Genomic DNA, 19,372 nt, shown 5'->3' on the forward strand with positions numbered 1-19,372 from the left:
TGGCTGTGTGGCTGATTCATAAAGGAAGTGCCTTGTTGACACTAATACTTGCCATGTTGCCAGTTTATGCTTGGTTTTGTATTACAGTTTTTGTTAAGGCAGGGGGAGGAGGGTTAGGAATGCTTGCATTTAGAACAGATGTAAGGCATAATACCTTCTTTCATTGATACTGACAGCAGGTGAGCTGTATGTATGTTTGCGCTGTAGGGAGTTTTGTCTCATTTGACTTATGTCATCTCATAAAAAGACAAAATTCAATGTCTAGCACAGTTCTAGTTAAGCCATTGAATTGATTCAGGAATCAGTTCTGTGGTGCTGTCAGAGACTGGTTGCCGTCTGGCAGAATCTAACAGTGTAGGGGTAGATCTTCAAAAAGACTGTTTACATCTCAATTGTCCTCATAGGTCCACAATAACTAAAATAAAGCTTCTGAAAATTGGTTATTGTTAGGTGAAGACAAAAACTAAGAACATTAATGTCCACCGTATAGTGTGCTGATTAGGCATAGTCATCCTTTTCAAGCTTCTACACAACCTTTAGTCAGAAGCTGAGATATCGCTATTTATATTTTCATGTGCTTTTTCTAGGCATTTCTTTCTAGTTTCACAAAGTGAAGTGTAACCCATGGTTGTGACTATTGCTGAAAAACTGGCAATATATTCCTTGTGCTAGTGATGGTTATCATGTTAAGGTTCCTCACATGGTTTTCTATTGTACTGTGTGGTGGCTTTTAAATTGGTGAAAGAAAAGATGCAGATGTGGTCACATTTGGTGTGCTCCATGGTGTTTTGGCATCAGGGGTCTAAGGAGATCTTAGGATTGTGTACAGATTGACATGGAACGCAGCGAGGGGTGCAGCATCTCATGGCAAAGGCACAAGGTGGAGGGGAAGGAGGTTGTAAGTTCTGAGCAGGCTGGAGAGAAATGTGAGTTAAGAAAGGTTGTGGTAATGTCAGTCAGGCACTATGGGCTTGGGTAGAATAGTCTTTATAAATAAAACCCAAGCAATTTCTGTCACTTTACATTTCAGTAGCCAAAAATACCTGTTTAAACCATTTTTCTTTGATTGATAAACGTGGACAGTAAAGAGAGCTTTGTGCACATCCTTGTTTGCTATGTGGCTAGGGAGTGGGGAAGGAGCGTGAACCAGTCCATTCAAATCAGACTTGTGACTCCTCTGTCAATCCTGGTGGTTCTCTTCATGCTTGGCATGGGGCTTATTTGGAGTATGTAGGACTTTTTTAGGGGTGTGTTGTTGTTGTGGGCATTTTGTTTGTTTGTTTGTTTTTCTCCCTGTCCCCCAGCCTCTATATCGGTTCTGTTTGGTTTGGTGTGTTGTTTTTTTGAGGGAAGAATATGGCTTCTGTTAGACCTGGAGAGTTCTCATGTGCCAGCTGAGAGAGGTGGCAGGGTGGGAGTGCTTTGTTTCCTCTGTGGTACACCAAACTGCTACACTGCTGGCTCTTGCTGATGTTGTTAGCTTGCAATACGGAGTGAAACAGGACTCTCTTATGGGAGCCTTCAAATAGTATGGATTTATCATCATGCTTTGAATTAAACATCAGAGACCTAACTGTTAAAAAAAGGTTTGTGAATTTATTTGGTATTTAGCCAAATGATGGACAGTCTTCAGCTGATGGACTGAACTAAATTAGAAATGGTACTAGTTTATTTGAAATCTCTTCCATTCAACATCTGTACTGCTATCTTCAACTCTTTAGGAAGCTGCAGGCTCATTCTTCTGTAAATGCTAAAACGTGTCAGTTTCTATACATAAAGTGATAGCAGTTGTGCTTTCTGTGCCACATCCTCTATTCTGCTTTTTTTTTTTTTATTGTTCATGTGCATCCTCTTACCTTTTTAGGAAAAGAACTGGGCAGGGTGGGATGATTTGGGTGTTTGCTTGTATATTGCTGAGGTACAGAATTAAAAGGTGTTTAGTTGATGTTGTAGCTGGGAGCAAGATAGCCACAAACCACTTATTACAACAGCGTGTGGCTGTGGCTGGCCTTTTTTCTGATGAGTACATCTCTACCAATACCTCATTTTGGATTTGTGGAATAATTTGATAGTGTACTTGATTTTTACCTTTGAGTGACACCTGGTCTGACAAGTTCAAAACCAATAAAAATAGTCAGGGTTTTTTTCTGGATTTCATTTGCCCTTAAGAATTACCTGTAACTAAGGAGACCAGTAGTTGTGCTTAAGGAGAATTGAGTTCTGGATTGCAGAATGAGAATTGGAAGCCAAATTGGTTTACTGGCAGAGCTTTTGGGGGGAAAAAAACCTACACTTGCTCTGCCACCCATTTCAGTGATGTTGGTTCTTGCTTTTAGAAGCAATCAGATTCAATTACATGCATTCTTCAAAGGATGGAGAACCATCTGCTGAAGTATTCTGAAAAGATTAATTTATTTGTAGCTGTAGTTCTACTTGCAAATACTGTGCAAATGCATGGATTTTTTTGGCATTTAAAATACAATACAGTTTTTGATAGAGAAATTGAGTTAAGTGTCTTCATTTGAAAGTAATAATAAATTATAGATGAAGTAGGGAGCTAAAATCTTCCCAGACAGATTTTTGTCCGAATTCAAAGGGTTATGTGCAATAACGTAAAACTTCTAGAAACTAGAATTTTTTTCTTCCGTCATACAATGCAGAATCCATGATTGTTTGAGTATGGTATGGTCAGGGAATAACTAGTTACCCAAGATGCTACTACCAGGTTATTAACATGGGTGCCTGTGTGCAGAAATGCGCGGGTACACTGGTGGGCAGAAAGACAAAAAAGACAGAATAACGAAATAGCAGCTCTGGCCACGCACTCATAGTGAGAGGGAGTAGGTGGTTTCTATGGGACCAAGCCTGCTGAATTCTCATTTGGATAATCTGCAAATGTGGTAATTCTTAATTCCTTGTGGGCTTTATCCTTCACAGGGAAGATTTAAGATAGTATAGTTTACAAGGTTGTTGTGTGTGTTGGGGGGTTTTTTGTGTGTGTGTGTGAGGTTGTTTGTTTGGTTTTGTGTGTGTGTTGTTTGGTTTTTTTGGTTTTTTTGTTTGTGGGTTTTTTTGGTTTTTTTTTTTTTTTGGTTTTTTTTTTAAATGAAGCTTTTCCTTTTAAAAGGTTGTGGTACTGAGAAGACCCATCAATTCAGACAAACTGAACTTAAAGTGTACCTATCTCTTTTTAATTATGGCTCTTAATTTTTTAGTATGGCTTGTTGAATAAACTGGCAGAGCTGTTATTACAGAAGAAATCCGTGGCTCCATGTAGAATGTTTGTATCAGATGAGATAGTCTCTACTGTCATTTACTCATAGTTGGAGCTCAAGATTAGCTTAAGATTTATTTTTTTAAAAAAGACGCAGATAGATAAGGCCAGAAGGAAGCACCAGGAATAAGAGGGAAAATTGGAAAAAGAATCCTTAAAGAGGATTCAGTTGAGTATATTCATTTGGAAAAGAAAACACTATTGTCTAAAGCTACATAAAGCAATTCATATGTATTAAAAGAAGCAGGGGGGATGACACACAACTAATCTCATTAGTTGGTGACAGCAGAACAAGAAGGATAATACTCCTAAGCACATTAACTATTTTATAGATATATTTAAGCTACAAAAATAGCAAGAGAGAAAATGACTTCTAGGACTATATTCTGGAGTCTTGTGATGTTGACAGCAGAAGGTTGAGTCTGGTCTTCAAACTACCCTAAAATACCTGGGCTTCAGTGTAAGGTCCTCTAAGGATTCTTTCAGCTGTGAAGAAGTGTGGGAGGGTACAGCATGTGAAGGAGTCATTTTGAAATTCAAAGTTTCTCTGATACGATTTGAATATTTTTAAAAGCTTGTACATAATTGCTTTACACAAACATATAAAAGGTAATATCATGCCATTACTTGGTTATGATTAGTCTGAATCTGCTGTCCTTTCGCTATGGAGGAACATAAACAATTAGTGAACTGTGGTAAGTGTCTGAATAATTCTGAAGAGAAGCTACCACTTATTTAAAATGTTAACTCGGAATAATTGAAGATGGCAAAGGAAATATCTCAAGTTGGGGAACTATTACAATTTTTGATGATTTTAGGATGTATTTAAACTGTACAGAGATCCTCAGTGTGCTGGAAGATGCTCTAAAACATTTTTAATGGATTGCATCACTTTAAAAAACTCAAGCATTTAGACTATCAATTTTGTATTAGATGGTTTTAAAATAATTTGATATGGAGGCTAAAACCTGAAGAGGCTGTTTGTAATAATCTCCAGCTGTGTTTAATAGTAATGCAGGGTTATAGTTTTGCCTGTGCTTAAGTGTCAATGTAAGCATATTGTATTTCCACTGATTTTTTTTTTTCTTCTTCTCTCCCCCTACTATAGATAATAAATTATATTCAATAGCTATGAATCAATCAAGTTGAATTTGTTTTGGATTTGATATGTCTGTCCTCAGTCATTTTAATAAGGAAATAATACTGTTTACTGTAAAAGTGTGTATGTTCAGTAAGTGAAGGATGTCTTAAAACTAATTAACCACCTGAATTTTTAGTTGATGCCAAGCTGAGGACAGTTGTAGATGCTTTAAATGACATGCTCAGAATTGAAAATTATCTTGATAACTTTGAGACACAAGATGGACAGACATACTTATTTTATCAAGTCGCAAGTTACAGATGCCTGAAAAGTGATAGCACTGTAAAAGTAGTAAACTCTTTTTGAGGCTATATCAAGAGAGGCATTTGTCTTACTACCTGAATGCTGGTGAAGCCTCAGCTGGGTGTAGTGTTTTAAGAGAGATGTAAACAAGCTGAATAGCATTGAAGTGAAAGCAACAAGAAGTTGTTGGTCTTGAAGGCAGAAGGAAAGAAGAGAGTCGGTGGTGCCCTTAAGGCTTGTCTGCAGAAAATAGTAGATTATTCTGCTTTGCACAGGCTAAGAGTTATAAAGACTGTACTATCTTAAGAAAGATGAAGTGTTGGAGAAGACAACCTAGGGATGCTGAAACATTCTTGTCATACTGCCTGTTCCTGATCTTGCCATGGCGTGGGGGGCTGAACTGGATCTCTAGGTCCACGGGTAGGCTGGGCAGCCACGAGTGGTCTATGGGAAGCCTTCTTCTGTTTTCTCCACAAAGATGGGTAGGAGTTATCTCCTGTTCTAGCTTGTGGATGCTTACCTCTCTGTCTGCGTGGGGCCTGTGGCTTAAACATGAAGCTGCTGTCACCGTATCTGTACAAAACCACCATCATAGCTTTCTCTTTGTGCCAGCAGTTTAGCATTTACAACTTCCTACAAAGAGGGTCTCCATGAGGATCCAACACTAGTGCTGACAAGGCCAGGCTGTCCAGGATTAGGTGGTCTCTCAAGGTCATGCATTGACCTCGCATTGTGAAAACCCAAGCTCTGTATTTGTGAGGCTCTTTGACTTAATTATATTATGCTGTATATCTCAATGTACAAAAAGAGCTTCAGCCCTTTGGGAGCATGTGCAAACGACTCCAAGTATCTTTTCCTGAAACTATATTGTTCAATATAGTGGTACTGTACTTTCACTGATGGGATTCCGGGGGTGCTCTGGGGCATGGTTCCCACCTGAAGAGAGGCACAAAGAGAATAGAATTAATCCTATGTTTATAAATCATAAGTAAAAGTAACTGGATGGGTTTTTTCCAGGGTATTTGTAATTAATGACAATGCTATCTGAATATTAGTAGGTTTTTCTCCTTCCTACTACCTGCATGTTGGTACTGAAAACTTTGATGTGATTCAGGAGTGTAGAGTGAGAGGATGAGCCTAAAAGTAGGGGATCCAAATAATGGTTATTGGGAAGAAATGATGGGAAATGTAAAAAACAAAACCAACCAAACACACACAGACACAAGCCACATCCCCAAAACAAAGACTTTTGGAAACTGACTTTGAATACCAATCACAACGAAATATTTAGTGTGAAAACTTCAAGTTTCCTTCTAGGGGTGAACCAGCTGCAAAGATTGCTGGAATAACTGTGACACAATTTATAAGAAAATAATAAAAAAATGCAATAAACAGAAATCTTTCCAGTATATTTTGACTCATGTACTCACTGCTCTACTGCAGGTGCCAGAAAATAGCTGAAGATTTTTTGTCTATGCACAAGGTTAAATCTGACTCTTATGCTGTATTTCTCTACATTTTTATGTATTAGCATGGACATTAATAAAAAGCATACATGTATAAGAGATGCATGCTCCTTATTTTTGAGGGGTAAGAACTAAGCACTGCCATTGCTTTGCTATTCCCCTCTTCTCCCAAATGCAGATCAAATGATCCTTTATTCAGCCACACCAGTGTAAGCCACTTACAATGTTTTTTTTTCTGGGTGATTCCTTTTTCTTGATTCCTTCTCTATGTAGAAAATGTACAGCTTTAGTTAGCCCAGGCAAATTAAATGGTACTCTTTATACATTAACTTTATGGTACATTTATGGTGAGGCCCGCTGCCCTGAACTTGGTTTCAACCGAGCTGCAAGGCTCATACTGACTTTGTATTGTCTCAGTTGCAAAAAGTGCTAGGAAGATTTGAAATGCATTGTGTTGGGCAAGGGTTATTGTTATTTTTAGACTTCTTCCAGAGGTATAGTCTGTTACAGGGCAAAGTATCAGATCAGGTTGTAGGGGTATGTTTCCTTCAGTTCCAAATTCTGTTTGTCCTTTGAATTAAAAGAAAGTTTTGTGGTTGTTTTGTTGTGTTTTGTTTTTTGCAATGGCTTGTGTGATGTCAGCCAGAGGATGCTAATTAATGAATCTTGTTTAGCCAAATCTCTGCCCGTCATTTTGCAGAGATTCCTTTTAAAGTAAAGCTTAGAGCAGTTTGTCTGTGAATGCTTAGATATTCCATTGATTGTTCCAACGCTTCCGTATGCCTAGATTACTTGTTATTAGTTAATTTGCACAAATGCCTGCTTTTTACACCAGCTGATAAGCTGAGTTTGCAGTTATGCTGGTAATGCCTAAAAGGTAATTAATGGGGCTTGACTCAGAATGGCTGTCAACAACTAGGACACATCCTGCACTAAATTTTGTCAGATACAGAAACACAGTTTCAAAAGGAAAATGCAAGTATGTTCTTTGAAGTCTCACCTGAAGAGTAACTCTTACAGAAATACTGGGCTTGTTCTCCACAAATATTTTTATTGTGAAATCTGTACAGATACTTCACATATCTTAATTATCAGAAAAGTACAAATGCATTTTCACTGTGTTCGTAAAATGTCAGTGAACTATGGGAGCTCTACTGCTGGTTACTGGGTCAGGGCTACCTGGCACAGAGGTGAACACTTTTATTGTAGTTAATCCATGAGTTCAAATCCATATTCTTTAAGACTATCTCAAAAGTGCTAATTTTCCTATGAGAGCCAGCAGGTTTGAGAGCAAGTGTGGAATCTCTCTGTTGTGGATAAAAAGTGAAGTCTTTCCTTCTGGATACTCTTACCTTAGCAAACATGTTGTTTTACCTACCCATCACCTCTGTCATCGCATGCTCCTCATCTTTTGATTTAGCATAAAAAGCTTTGTCTCTATACGCTGTCTGAGGTAGTATCCCCCCTTGCTTCTGATAGAAAATTTTTGGAAGCTGTTAATTTACAAATCTGAAGGTGAGAGCCCATGTTGTTCAGGCCAGAGTCCACAGCATTTCATGTTATTACCCTTTGCACGTAGTTCATGTGACTGCTGTGTTCGTTAATTTACTGTGGGTTGGGTATGTAACCTTGCTTCATTAAACCTCTTGAAGTTGAGAGAGTGCAAACTTAAGAATGACTCCTTCTTTTCATTTACTTCGAATTGATTTGCCAGTTCTTCCCTTCCCTTCTAGTTGCATGAGAATATGAACCTGAAATCAACTCGTACAGTAGAGGCCAAAAAACCAGATGTAGCCTAGATATTGTGGTAACTGATACTTTGTAAAGGTTAACAAAACAAAACACTCCCTGAACACAAAGAGTGGTTGTGTATGCATTCCTGCAGTAGGTAAATACAGGTAACTTTAATATTGCTTAAAATAAAAGTGGAGGGAGAGGGCCAGGAAAGAGCACGAGCAAAGCATTACTGTGAAAGGAGAAAAGGGGGATGTGTCTGGGGGAGGGAATCCAAGCATTTAGGTTTCATATTTTTGTAACCTTTGTCTTCTAGTTTCTTGAGTTGTATTTAAAATGAGTAATTTATCTTGGCATCTGGCACAATTTAATTATGCTAGTTAAAACACCTTTTTTGAAATATTCTTGAGATAACTCAGTCGCTTCCAGTCATACGGGAGAGAATGGATTTCAATTCGTTCAGGATGTTGCAAGCAGCTAACTTAAGTTTATTTCACTTAAAAGTAGCTACTACTGATCCTTTGCACAAAAGAACCTGGTTTTTGCTAATTTATTTATTATTGGTCATTTATTGCTCAGTTTGCATGAATGCTGTGTAAATCAAGAAGAACTTTCTGTGTTTTGCCTTCAGTAGTTATTTCTTAGAACTAGAAGTAATAGCCAAAAAACAAGTGCTAGATATGAGATTTGCAGCCAAACGTTGTAAAATATCTAAATAATTTTCTTTATAATGGGTTCCTGTTTCCTGTAATGCTATCAAATCTTACAGGCTTCTACTGCATTTACAACAAGAAACCAGGACAAAGTACAATGTTCTGGAGCAGTCAAAAATCAAGTTTTGATTTCAATAGATTGAACTCTGTGCTAACTACCTAACAACGTTTTGAATTTAGTGAAATATTTAATGCCTAAGGAACTTTATTCATTTTGGTGTCAGAAAGATCTTACAAATATTAAATATCTTTGCAGGAACACTTAGTCAGTCTGGATGAGCCAGCCTCGGAAGCTGGACAAGAAGCTCTGCTTAGACAAGAGCAAGCAAAAATCATTCGATTTGAAAGGCAAGCGGAAGAGTTCCTCAATGCAGTCTTTTACAGAAAAGGTTGGTCTTATTGGGGGGGAAAATGGTACATATTGCTGGTCTTTTTGAACGCAATGCAGTTGTCAAAGATCTGATGCTCAAGTTGTCATTGTATGTTCAGTATTTTTCAGTTGTCTTCTATATTTATCAAGTAAAAATTGACTCTCAATATAGTAATACATCAGTGTGGGCTTGGGACAGATGAAGAGAGTATAATGTATCTAGCTATAAAACAAATCTATCCATGAGAACACTAGTGTTTTGCACTTTTGGAGAAATGACTCACTTCTTACCCAGCAGAGCTGCTCCCTGAAACCAATGTTTGGGTGAGTGGACTGTTTGGAAGGAGGGGCAAGTGGCGGGCGGTGCGTGTGTGTATGTGTGTATATATATATAAAATATATATATATATATATGTATGTGTGTGTGTGTGTGTGTGTGTGTATATATTTTATTCTATTTTTTAATTTTAATGGGATCTTTACTAATGCAATTTTTCTTAAAGGTCAGCAGTGTTCTCACTGTGGTCCGTAGTGATTGCCTACCCCACCCCCAGTATAAAATATTGTTGGAATAGTGCTAAGGGGGAATTTAAAGCATGAGCAGCAAAATAATTGGAAAATCAGTACTGCGGAATATGCTGAGAACAATAACAGTAGCTCAATGCTGGAAAATGCTGTAAATCTCTTCTGGAGAGTTACATCAGTTAAACTGTGCTCTTAGGAAGGCACAAAACTAATTTCACTGTTTTCTACCAATCTGAGAAACATGAATCCAGAGGTTACTTCCAAATGCATCCTGAATGAAAGTATTTTGTACTTATCAGTCTAACCCATGTGTAAGAAAATCTGCCAAATCAGTAATTCCAACCTGTCTGCTGGGAGACAATGCGAGGCTTCAGTTTAACGAATTAGAAATTGATGTAGCCGGTCCTCAGCCCTTCCTCCCAGTGACCAAAATATTTAAAGGTGTTTTAAGTAGATAACATTATCTTAGCCTTTCTTTCATCACTCAAATGAATAAATACAACCTATACATTATGATGTATTGCATAAAGTATAGAAGCAGGTAAGACAGGAGGAAGGATGGTTATTGTATGACTACTGATAGTTCAGATAGTGCTTTTATTCCAAGTCTTCCTTTTCAGTGTTTTTTGGTGTGGGGTTTTTTGTGCGTTTGTTTGGGTTTTTTTCTTCTTTCTTCTTTTAAGGTTAAGATTTCCTTTTCCTTTTAGATTTATCCCATTTCTATTTAAATCCAGAATGGATTTAAGAAAACAAAAATGTAGAGAAAATATCCTTTTTTTCCGTATTACTTTTCTGGTGAGAGGAAAAAAATGCAGCTCCATCACTTCCAAATTGTTTATTAAAGACTTCATCCCTTTAAAATTTAGCTTAAATTTGTGCGTGTCTTATTAGAAACACATATTTCCCTAATTGTCAGAAAACTTTTGGCAGATATTGCAATGTGCTAATGAGGGTTTTAACACTGTCCGTGATCAGATACACAGAATGAAGATAATGAAGTCACTTCACGTGTCTAAGAATCGTTGAGAATATTCTTAGGACACTCTTGCTTACCTTCCTCTGGCAGAGCTGTGCTTGGTGCAGGAGCACTAAGGGAGGGGAAGAAGCCTGGCAGAAGTCAGTTCTGAATCTTTTTGCATCGTCGTGAAGCCTGGCTGTATTCAGATTGCTCGAAAGGTTATTATATCTCGTGCCACTGCCATAAAATCCCCAGGCACTGTCATACCAAAGAGGACACAAAGAACGGCAGAACTCTGACGCTCCTACATTGCTCAGAGATGCTGGGCTCTTGTGGTTTCATGCCAGCAATTAGTTCTTTCTTTCCATCCTCCCTGCCAGTAACATTTGAGACTGGTATTTTGTAGCCCAGGCAGATCAGAGAAAATGCAGATGTTCTGCAAACAGATGCCTGTTGCACGTCAAGGGTGGGCACTCAGGCACTTAACATATATAAGTAATTAGCAGGATCAGCAAACTTTCTGAACAGGTTTGCTGTCCACTAATCTTACATATTTTATCTCTGCTTCGTGCCCATGTGACTCTGACTTAGTAATGTTTCTTTCAAATATTCATATTTCCCACTGAAAGCAGAGTGGTAGTACCTAGTTGTCCATTACTGTGTGGCAGGGTGGTACCTTCTTTTGATGTTTTAATCAAATCATACATTTTTTTTTATACTGCCCAGCTAAGATTTCAGTATAGATAAAATACACAAAAACTATTAGTGTGTTCAAGTTCAGAGGTGCTGCTTTAGATTGTGTATAGCTGATAAATATTTGCTATATTTTTCTTCTCTGAGAATCTGTTTTAGTTAATTTTAGTTTATTTTGACTCCAGGTGTCTTTTTTTAAAATAAATATCTGGTTGATTTCAAGCAGTGCAGCAGAGGCACCAACAAATATTTTGCACTTGATTTTGAGTTGCTTTAATCCTTAGCATTCAGGCTTTACATTAAGCAGGAAGCCTTCAGTGTGCTAGGTAACTACCCTTCTGGTTGAAAATTGAGTTTTGTATACTGAATTAGAGAGTTTAACTTGAGCAGTGCTAGCAAGCTCTCAGTAGTCACTCTGTGCTGATTCTTTGAAGTTGCAGATTACAAAGATGCCTGGTGGTAGGCATGTATGGCATTTTCTCCCTGAATTTGGAAATATGTTCAGCTCTAAGCATTACTGAATTGTACCTGTGAACATGGATGCACAGGAAAGTCGTGATTCTTCTTCAGAAAACGTAGGTACCATAGAGCTCATTCCTGCCAGCCCCACTTGTGTGCACTACAAGCACACGCCAAGGAGTTGGCATCAGTGTGTCCATGACATTGGTTTGTGTCCCACTGGGCTTTCCCAGAGCCTTTCACATGTCCTTCAGCAGGTTACAGTAGAGAGCTTAGAAAAGGGAAGAAATGTCACCATAGCAGAAAAAGGCCCCCATGCTTCTCCAGGCCTGGGTCCTTGTGGAGCACTTGGAATGAGAGTGAGTTTGGTTCATCTCTTGGTGATTTCTTAAAACTCTAGTGTCTCGTCCTTAACAACAATAAAACAACCTGTAGATTTTACAAGAAAATGATTAAGTATTTACATAAATGTCTTGGAAGTGTACAGCTACTATACCCTTATAAGAGTACATGTGTTGACTGTATAAGGTCTTACATTTAAAAGCTGTACTTAACAGGAAGGAATTTGGGCTGGATTAAGTATTTAAAGCTCAATATGGATTTTCATCAAGAAACACAGTAGTTGTTTGCTGCTGCTCTCTAGTTTATGGGCAACTACATGCTCAAACCTTCATGTCAGTCAGCCTTTACAGATACTCTAAAGCTGGTTTGTTGGATTGGTGTGTTTTTGTCAAGAATGGTGGTAAAAGGCAAATCTAAGGCTGAAATGTTCCACAAAAGGTACTGCTAATGCTTCTAATAGTTCAATCTCAATAGATTACCTTTCAACCTGGGCAATTTTTTTAAAGAGGAAGTAAACACTTTACTATTGTTCTGGTTTGAGAGCTGCTTTTAAAGATTTGTTTGGCCTTGTACTGCACAATTTTCTCTGAATGTTTCTTCAGAAATAAAAAAAGCAAACATTTGGAGCCTTTTCTGGAGTTGTTATGGGGTGCTGTGGTGTGAGTTTTTTTTTTTTTTAACCTGATTTGGCCAGAGAACACAAGGAATGTTTGAGGTGAAATGGCAGGACTTAGATTCTGTGATTTAGGAGTTACAGATTTCCTTTGACATAACAAATTGCTACTGATCTGAGATAGTGATTTCTGCCAATATATTTTTGGGTTGCCCACATCTCCAAATACCTTCATATTTATGCACTATTTCGTATACATAAATTGGAATGTCTACCTGTTTTATTTCACATTTTTTACTAAGAGATTCAGCAGGTCTCGTAGAAATAGAATAACTTTTCATGTGACATGTCTTGGGGTTTTTTATGTGTACAAGCTCTTTGGGTAGTACCTGGTGTTGAATTGTTTATAATGATAGAAATGTCAAATGGAATAGATAGAATGAAATGGAAGACACTTGAATGTTTGATCTTCATGTGAATTATTTTTAAGAATTAGAGCTATAGGGCTTTATTTCCCAGTAAATTTGTAGGGGACTGCTGCAACTCTGTTCTCTCTTCTCCCCTTCTGCAGCTGCAAGTAAGTTACTCAGTTCTTCAACTGAATAACCTGTTCAGTTGTTTTGGAATGAGCTTCATTACTTGGTACTTTTCTTCATGAGTCTCACTCTCCTGTCTGTTTCCACACCTCTTAAAGTTCTGGTCAAATATATTTATATTTGAAACCAAAAGAGGAGATTGCTTATTTCTCTTAGGAAACTGTTATTTTGGCAAGGTTATACCAGACTCAGCAATGGTTCATGTTCAGGTATTGTAAGACTAAAGTACATTTTCTGCAGAAACTATTTTATCTTTGGCTTTAATTTTTTTCCTTAGATTTTTTTTACTTAATATAAAAATGACTTAATATAAAAGCTGTTTTACTTAAAGTGCTTCCTTATAATCTCTAATATTTACAGACAGTCCTAGGGTCTCTGACCCAAATATTCCCCTAGTGGCCCGTGAGATCATGCAGCGAATGATCCGACAGTTTGCTGCTGAATATACCTCAAAAAATACTCAGGACTCCAGCCAGCCCAATAGCACAAAGAACCAAAGCCTGCTGAAAGCATCTCTGGTCGCCTCCTCTCCTACGGCTGCAACTGCTCAGAACCCTGTGCTCAGCAAACTTCTCATGGCTGACCAAGACTCACCTCTGGACCTTACTGTCAGAAAGTCTCAGTCAGAACCTAGTGAACAAGGTAGGACTTTTACCAGTGTCTTGCATCCTACGGCAGTCCATTAATGGCATCCTTGTTGCAAAATCGGACAGTTAGAAGTTTGCACTCTTACAATGAATGTAAAGTGGAGAAGTGGTGGATGTGTTTACAATAAAATAATGACTGGTTAGATGTGGCTGGGAGAGCAGGGGGCGTTTTGAGAGAATGTAGGCCCATAGACATGAGGGATTTTTCTGAGGAAAGGTGAAGGGGATGGACATGCTCCAAACTTGGGGGACAAGTGTGCTGTTCCTGCTGGGAGCTGCACAAAACACTGCCAAAATAGACTGTATGCTTGCTGATAAGACAAGTTCATGTGGTCACAAAAACTGTAATGTTGTCTCCTTTCTGAGGATCAGTACAGAGTCTGACTGAAGGACTGGTTTGTTTTCTTTCTGGTCATAGTATGAAAACAGTATCTTTTAAAAGTCTGTGAGAAATTGCTTTGTGAAGGCTGTAAAAATGATACCCATGAACTATACAAAACTTCCAGATTTATGCATTTGGAAGAAATGTCTCTTTTCTACCTTAAAAATAGACTGGTTCTGCAGAGCACAGATTGGATAACTTGTTAAGGCGTTGCAGAGCTTGTTTTAATTTGAAAACTTTGCTTTCCATGAAAAATGTTTTTTAACAAGCAAATTCTGTATGTGATTATGGTATGTGAATGCTTTTTTCTGAAACTGTTGAATAGAGGTTATAAGTGTATCCTACTGATAGGATTAAAATCAGGCCCTTTACCCTTCTTTAGGAATGATTTAGTGTCTGGAATCATTCTATCAAATACAAAGTAGGCTGTCCATCCTCAAGGTACCTTTAAAAAAAAAAAAAAAAAAAGCCTTTTGCTAGCTAGTACAGAATTGTAGGTAACCCTTTGTTCTTTGAACTTAGGTTTATGGACTCTTTTGTAAAAAGGTCAAATTTGTGTGTCCAACAATATGCAGCTTGGGCATCTGGAGACTTACTGCCCTTATAGCACCTATTGAAAGTTGTTGCTACATTTCAGTTACCAAGCTGCAGTGAAAGGTTATATGATGTCTGTCCTGAAGTGAGGACCTGTTCATTTAGCTGATAGGCATTTGTTTCTAGCTGATTTTATTTTAAATGTATTTCATTAGTCTCTTTTGCATGTATTTTTATGATGTTAAACTGCTCTCATTGTGAAGCTTTTCACTGAGAGGGAGAGAGTCAGTTTTGCTGCTTTCTGGTGTTTGGTTGGTTTTTGTTTTTTGTTTTTTAAATTAGAGGATTGTATGGTGAAGAAGAAAGCATGTGCGTGAACTGTTCTTTAACTATCATGTTACAAAAAAGCTGTAAGATAATTTATAATGTTCATCACACTTGTTATGGAACTAGAATATGTGCCTATTAACTTACACAGTAATCTGTTTGCTGATGTAATTATTTTTTTTGCAATTTACATTTCATGTAATTGGGAAGAGATTTGCCAAACTTGTTAATGAGAGATTTAAGAGGCTATCATGAAAGACCACTAGTGGTGCTTTTTGTTATATTTCTGTTCTAGCGGGTTGAGGGGACCCCAGCTGGTTGGTAAACTCCATGGGGTATGAGGCTGGTCCTACTTGCCCTCGAAGACTTGTAGGTTGTAATGACCCCTCTGGCGGAGGAAGCTGTGGGTGCCAGGGCCTGGGCAGCAGTTTGGGCTGCTCAGTGGAGCCCCTGGACAAGGACAGAATGTTTGGTCCAGTCTCTGTACCTCGTGGCTGCCCAAGTGCTGTTCAAAAGGAGGATTGAATTGTCTCCTTCATTCAGTTGGGGTTATGGTGTGTTCCCAAACGCAGTGGGTGGAACAGCTTTCCATAAGTTAATTCTAGTTCACTGTTTATCATGTTGTTTTTCCATATGTCAAATGAGAGCTGTAAGCAATCTGAAAGCCATTTTACATTGTTCTTGTGTTGAGTGGTATTTACTTGAGTAGATGGAATGAGCAAGCAGCTCTGAAATATCTCTGGTTTACCTTGCCAACGGGTTTAGTTTGTCTTTGCCTCATAAATTCCTTGTTTCAAAGTTTCCAGGAATTTCAGATGGCCGTGCTGCTTCTATGACAATGTTGCCCTTATTAAAATGACCAGAATTTCAAGTTGTTTCATCGCAGTGGGAGCAAAGCTTTTCTAGCAAAAAGCACTCCCTTTGCTGTTGCCTAGAATACAGCATTTATATAAGGCTTGCAGAGGAGCATGGGTGAGTGTGAGGAAGTGCCATTAGTGAGAATAGAGGAAACAGTCTAGCAGGAAAAACAATTTGGTATATGGAAGAAGAGAGGGAGTAAAATGCCACAATAGAGAGGGGAAAGGCAGCAGCTCTGCCAGTAGGGACCCATCGGAGACATGGGAAAAGGGATGAAGCTGGCTGCGAGGTGAGGAGGAGTCTCACATTTATGTGTGTGTGTTCATTTGAAAGTGACTTTCCCAATATGAAATTCTCAATGAACTTTCCTACAGAGATTTGGATTAAAAAAAATTTAAAATACTGGCCTAACTGCCTCCCCTTCTCCCCCGCCCATTAATCTCAGAAACTTGAAGAATGTCTCATTTTAGAGCTGATGAGGATTAGTTATGTGATAGGCTGTGTTGTGTCCTGTACTGGTCATTTGTAGGTAAACTCTTGTTCTCTGTCCCTTGTAACAAATGCACTTTAATTTTGCCAAATTTTGTTGTGATTTCTGAGGGATGTGTTGAAGTCACTTATAAGACAAATTGCAAACAAATCCAAGCCTTAGTTTGTTTAAAAATAAAATAAAATAAAAAATGCTGTGTGCTAAATATGGCTTTAGCCCAAAAGCCTTGTTTTGTCAAGGGACAGCATGGCTGATTGTGTTACTTCGAACACTGAAGTCATTCTTTTGTCTCTACAGACGGTGTGCTTGATTTATCCACTAAGAAGAGTCCTTGTGCCGGCAGCACCTCTCTGAGTCATTCTCCAGGGTGCTCCAGTACTCCAGGAAATGGGTAAGAGAAAGCAACTTATTATGACCTTTTAAAACTGTTTTTTACTAAAAATGTGTGCTTAGCTCCTGTTAATTTTAACTTACTTTTGGTGTTAACCCTTTGGAGTAATGTGTTTTTCGACTTGTACCTTTGGTAAATACCTTCATCCCACCTGCCAAATAAGAGTTGTCGCAAACTGGGGCACGTTTAACTTTCAGTTAATAACTCTAATATCTGTTGTTTTGGCCAATTTCATACTTAGCCAAAGATCTTTCCATTGCCTACTTCTTGGGTTCAGTGATCAGTGATGTCCGTGGAGATGCAAGTTCAGTTAAACGCATGAAGAATCATAGAGGCTTTGCAGTATAATTTAGATTTCACTTCACTTAGGGGAAAGTTAAGCTAACAAAAAAGTTTATTTTAGAGGTAGCAGTGATTTGGGTGATGAGTGAAGCTGTACTAGATTTAAATCACTGCATGTTCTTTGTTAATATTTCCTAGCATAAACCACAACTGAAAAAAAAAAAAAAAAAGGATGGAGGAGAGTCTGGTAGGTCAGAAAGCTTTAAATATGGCTTTTTGGATTTGTGATGGTACTGTAGCACTGAATGAGTTTGGGTGTTTTTTTGTCTTTTTTTTTTTTTTTTTTAGTATGTGGTCTACTAGTCTTGCCTTAATTAGTTCAAGGTGTGGAAGAATGTTATATCAACAAAATTTCTGTAATATTTCATATTTCTAATGGTCACCGTTTGCACACATTTAGAAACCCTTTATTCTTAGCGAGGATTGAATTAATTTTACTGAAGAGGCTGACTGGGAGTAAGAAGGATTTTGAGTGATGGGAGAATTTTTTTCTTGAAGCTACTGTGAACAAGTAATTTTTTTGGTGAGGTACAGAAAGAGTATATGGTTTAAACTGCCATTTAATTGCTGCATTTAACTTTACAATAGACTTTGAAAAACTAGAAATTTTAAACTAACAACCCACCACCACTGTTCCCATGTACTGCTAACAATTGATTTAACTTTCGCGTTTCTCTTTGGAAAAATATTATTGTCTCGGATTTCTCCCTTCGAGATTACTTTTTCCATTTAATATTTCTATTAACGAGACATCTCAATCCTTGTTTAAAAGTTATTCTTAATACTTTTTCATAATTCTTTAGCATAAACCTTCCCCACCAACTCTCTTCTTTCAATTCTGAACAGGTTCCTTCCAGCTTTATTTCCCTCGGAAGGCAGCAGAAGCCACCGAGGCTGTGTGTTGTTTGTTCCCTTGTGTATCGAGTGAGGGCCAAAGTACGACACTCAGGGGTGACAGGGCCAGCGTCTGGCACCGTCCCCCTGCATTCAGTGGGTCCAGAGAGGATGTGGCACCTCTGGTTACTTGTACAGGTGTGCGGTAGCTGAGGCGGCTGCAGGCTGTTCAGCCTTGGTGACATCAGGTGCGACCTGTTAGGTCTCAGTGTGACCTCGAGTAGGTGCAGAATCCCTGCCGCACGTTCTGATGTCGACAGATGCTGTAGAAGGGGCAGAGAATGCACATTGCGCGAGAGAGTCTCTGGAATCGCAAACTTCCATTCATTTCTCTGGACTTTGTTCTGAATCCTTATTGACTCGTTACCTGTTGCAACCCTGATCTGTTGCATCCTGGAGAGAAGCTGGTAGCGTATGTATTGAGCACTGGGTATGTTACATGCCAGGTCCTTTCAGTGGATGTCTTTTCTCTAAAGATTTTTTTTTTTTTAATCCCAATGTGATGTTAAAAAGAACAATGTAGCTTTTCAGCAGTATGTATCCTGTCCTTAAATAGCGCTGACTTAGCTAGAGGGCTTTACACCAGTGTAGTGTCCCAGACCATTAAATTAGAATTGCTTACTAGTTTCCTCTTTAATCTGTATGTTGAACATGGACAAGTTTGGGGGTGGATTTTGAAACTAGTGTGACTTAGTTACTGCAGGGGGTTAAGTAAGTAAAATATTAAAATACAGGTGTTTATCTGCAGTAGTATGCTTTGTGTCATGGAGAGAACACTGTGACAAAAGGAAAATGGTAAAAATACGTACCGCTTTTTCTGCTATTATTCCTTCATCTTGATGACAGTTGGAACTTAGGTCGTCTTTTTTTTTTTCCTGTCCTTGCTATGTATCAAATGAGAATGAGGGACATGTGTATATGCAACTGGTTGTTAAGAGAGCAATTTGGTAAGTTTAGTGAAATGCAGTGCTTTCATATTTGGTGCTTAATGAAAGTCAAGCAAATACCTTTGAGGCCTGCTAAGCATTTTTTTTCATCCTGAGCAGCAGTTCTTCAATATGATGTAAGCGAACATCATCCAGGGTTTCCACCTATAGATACTGCAGGTGGCAGTCATATTTGCATGTTGAATATGTTGCACTTTGGCTTACTCTTTTATTACTGCACTTGTTTAGTGGTAACGTCACACCAGTAACACAGTTGTGTGTAGATCTATGGCGATCGATTACTACTTTGTAATTAAGGTGATATTTTCAGACGCTTGCGCGAAGTCTTTTCTACTCCGAGAATTTGTGAACCCAACCAGAGACCAGCCAACAGGTTTCATTTTTCTTTGCCCAAAAAGCTTCTCTTTTTTTGTGAACAAGTTTTAAAACTGAC

General features: G+C 38.3%; 1 protein-coding gene across 3 annotated transcripts in view; it reads left to right on the forward strand.

The window, feature by feature from the left end:
- The window catches only part of LCOR (ligand dependent nuclear receptor corepressor), a 58,234-nt gene that overhangs the window by 3,812 nt on the left and 35,050 nt on the right, over positions 1–19,372 (forward strand). For 2 of the 3 annotated variants that reach the window (XM_065638960.1, XM_065638962.1), the window contains exons 5-7: positions 8,828–8,960; positions 13,488–13,769; positions 16,663–16,756. The exons of the other annotated variant lie outside the window; for it this stretch is intronic. In XM_065638960.1, the coding sequence (XP_065495032.1) occupies positions 13,538–13,769; positions 16,663–16,756 (326 nt within the window). In that variant the 5' untranslated portion in view covers positions 8,828–8,960; positions 13,488–13,537. The remainder of the gene's footprint in view (positions 1–8,827; positions 8,961–13,487; positions 13,770–16,662; positions 16,757–19,372) is intronic. 3 annotated transcript variants of the gene reach the window in all.

The sequence above is a fragment of the Caloenas nicobarica genome, chromosome 7 (genome assembly GCF_036013445.1).
Source record: "Caloenas nicobarica isolate bCalNic1 chromosome 7, bCalNic1.hap1, whole genome shotgun sequence".
Lineage (NCBI taxonomy): Eukaryota > Metazoa > Chordata > Aves > Columbiformes > Columbidae > Caloenas > Caloenas nicobarica.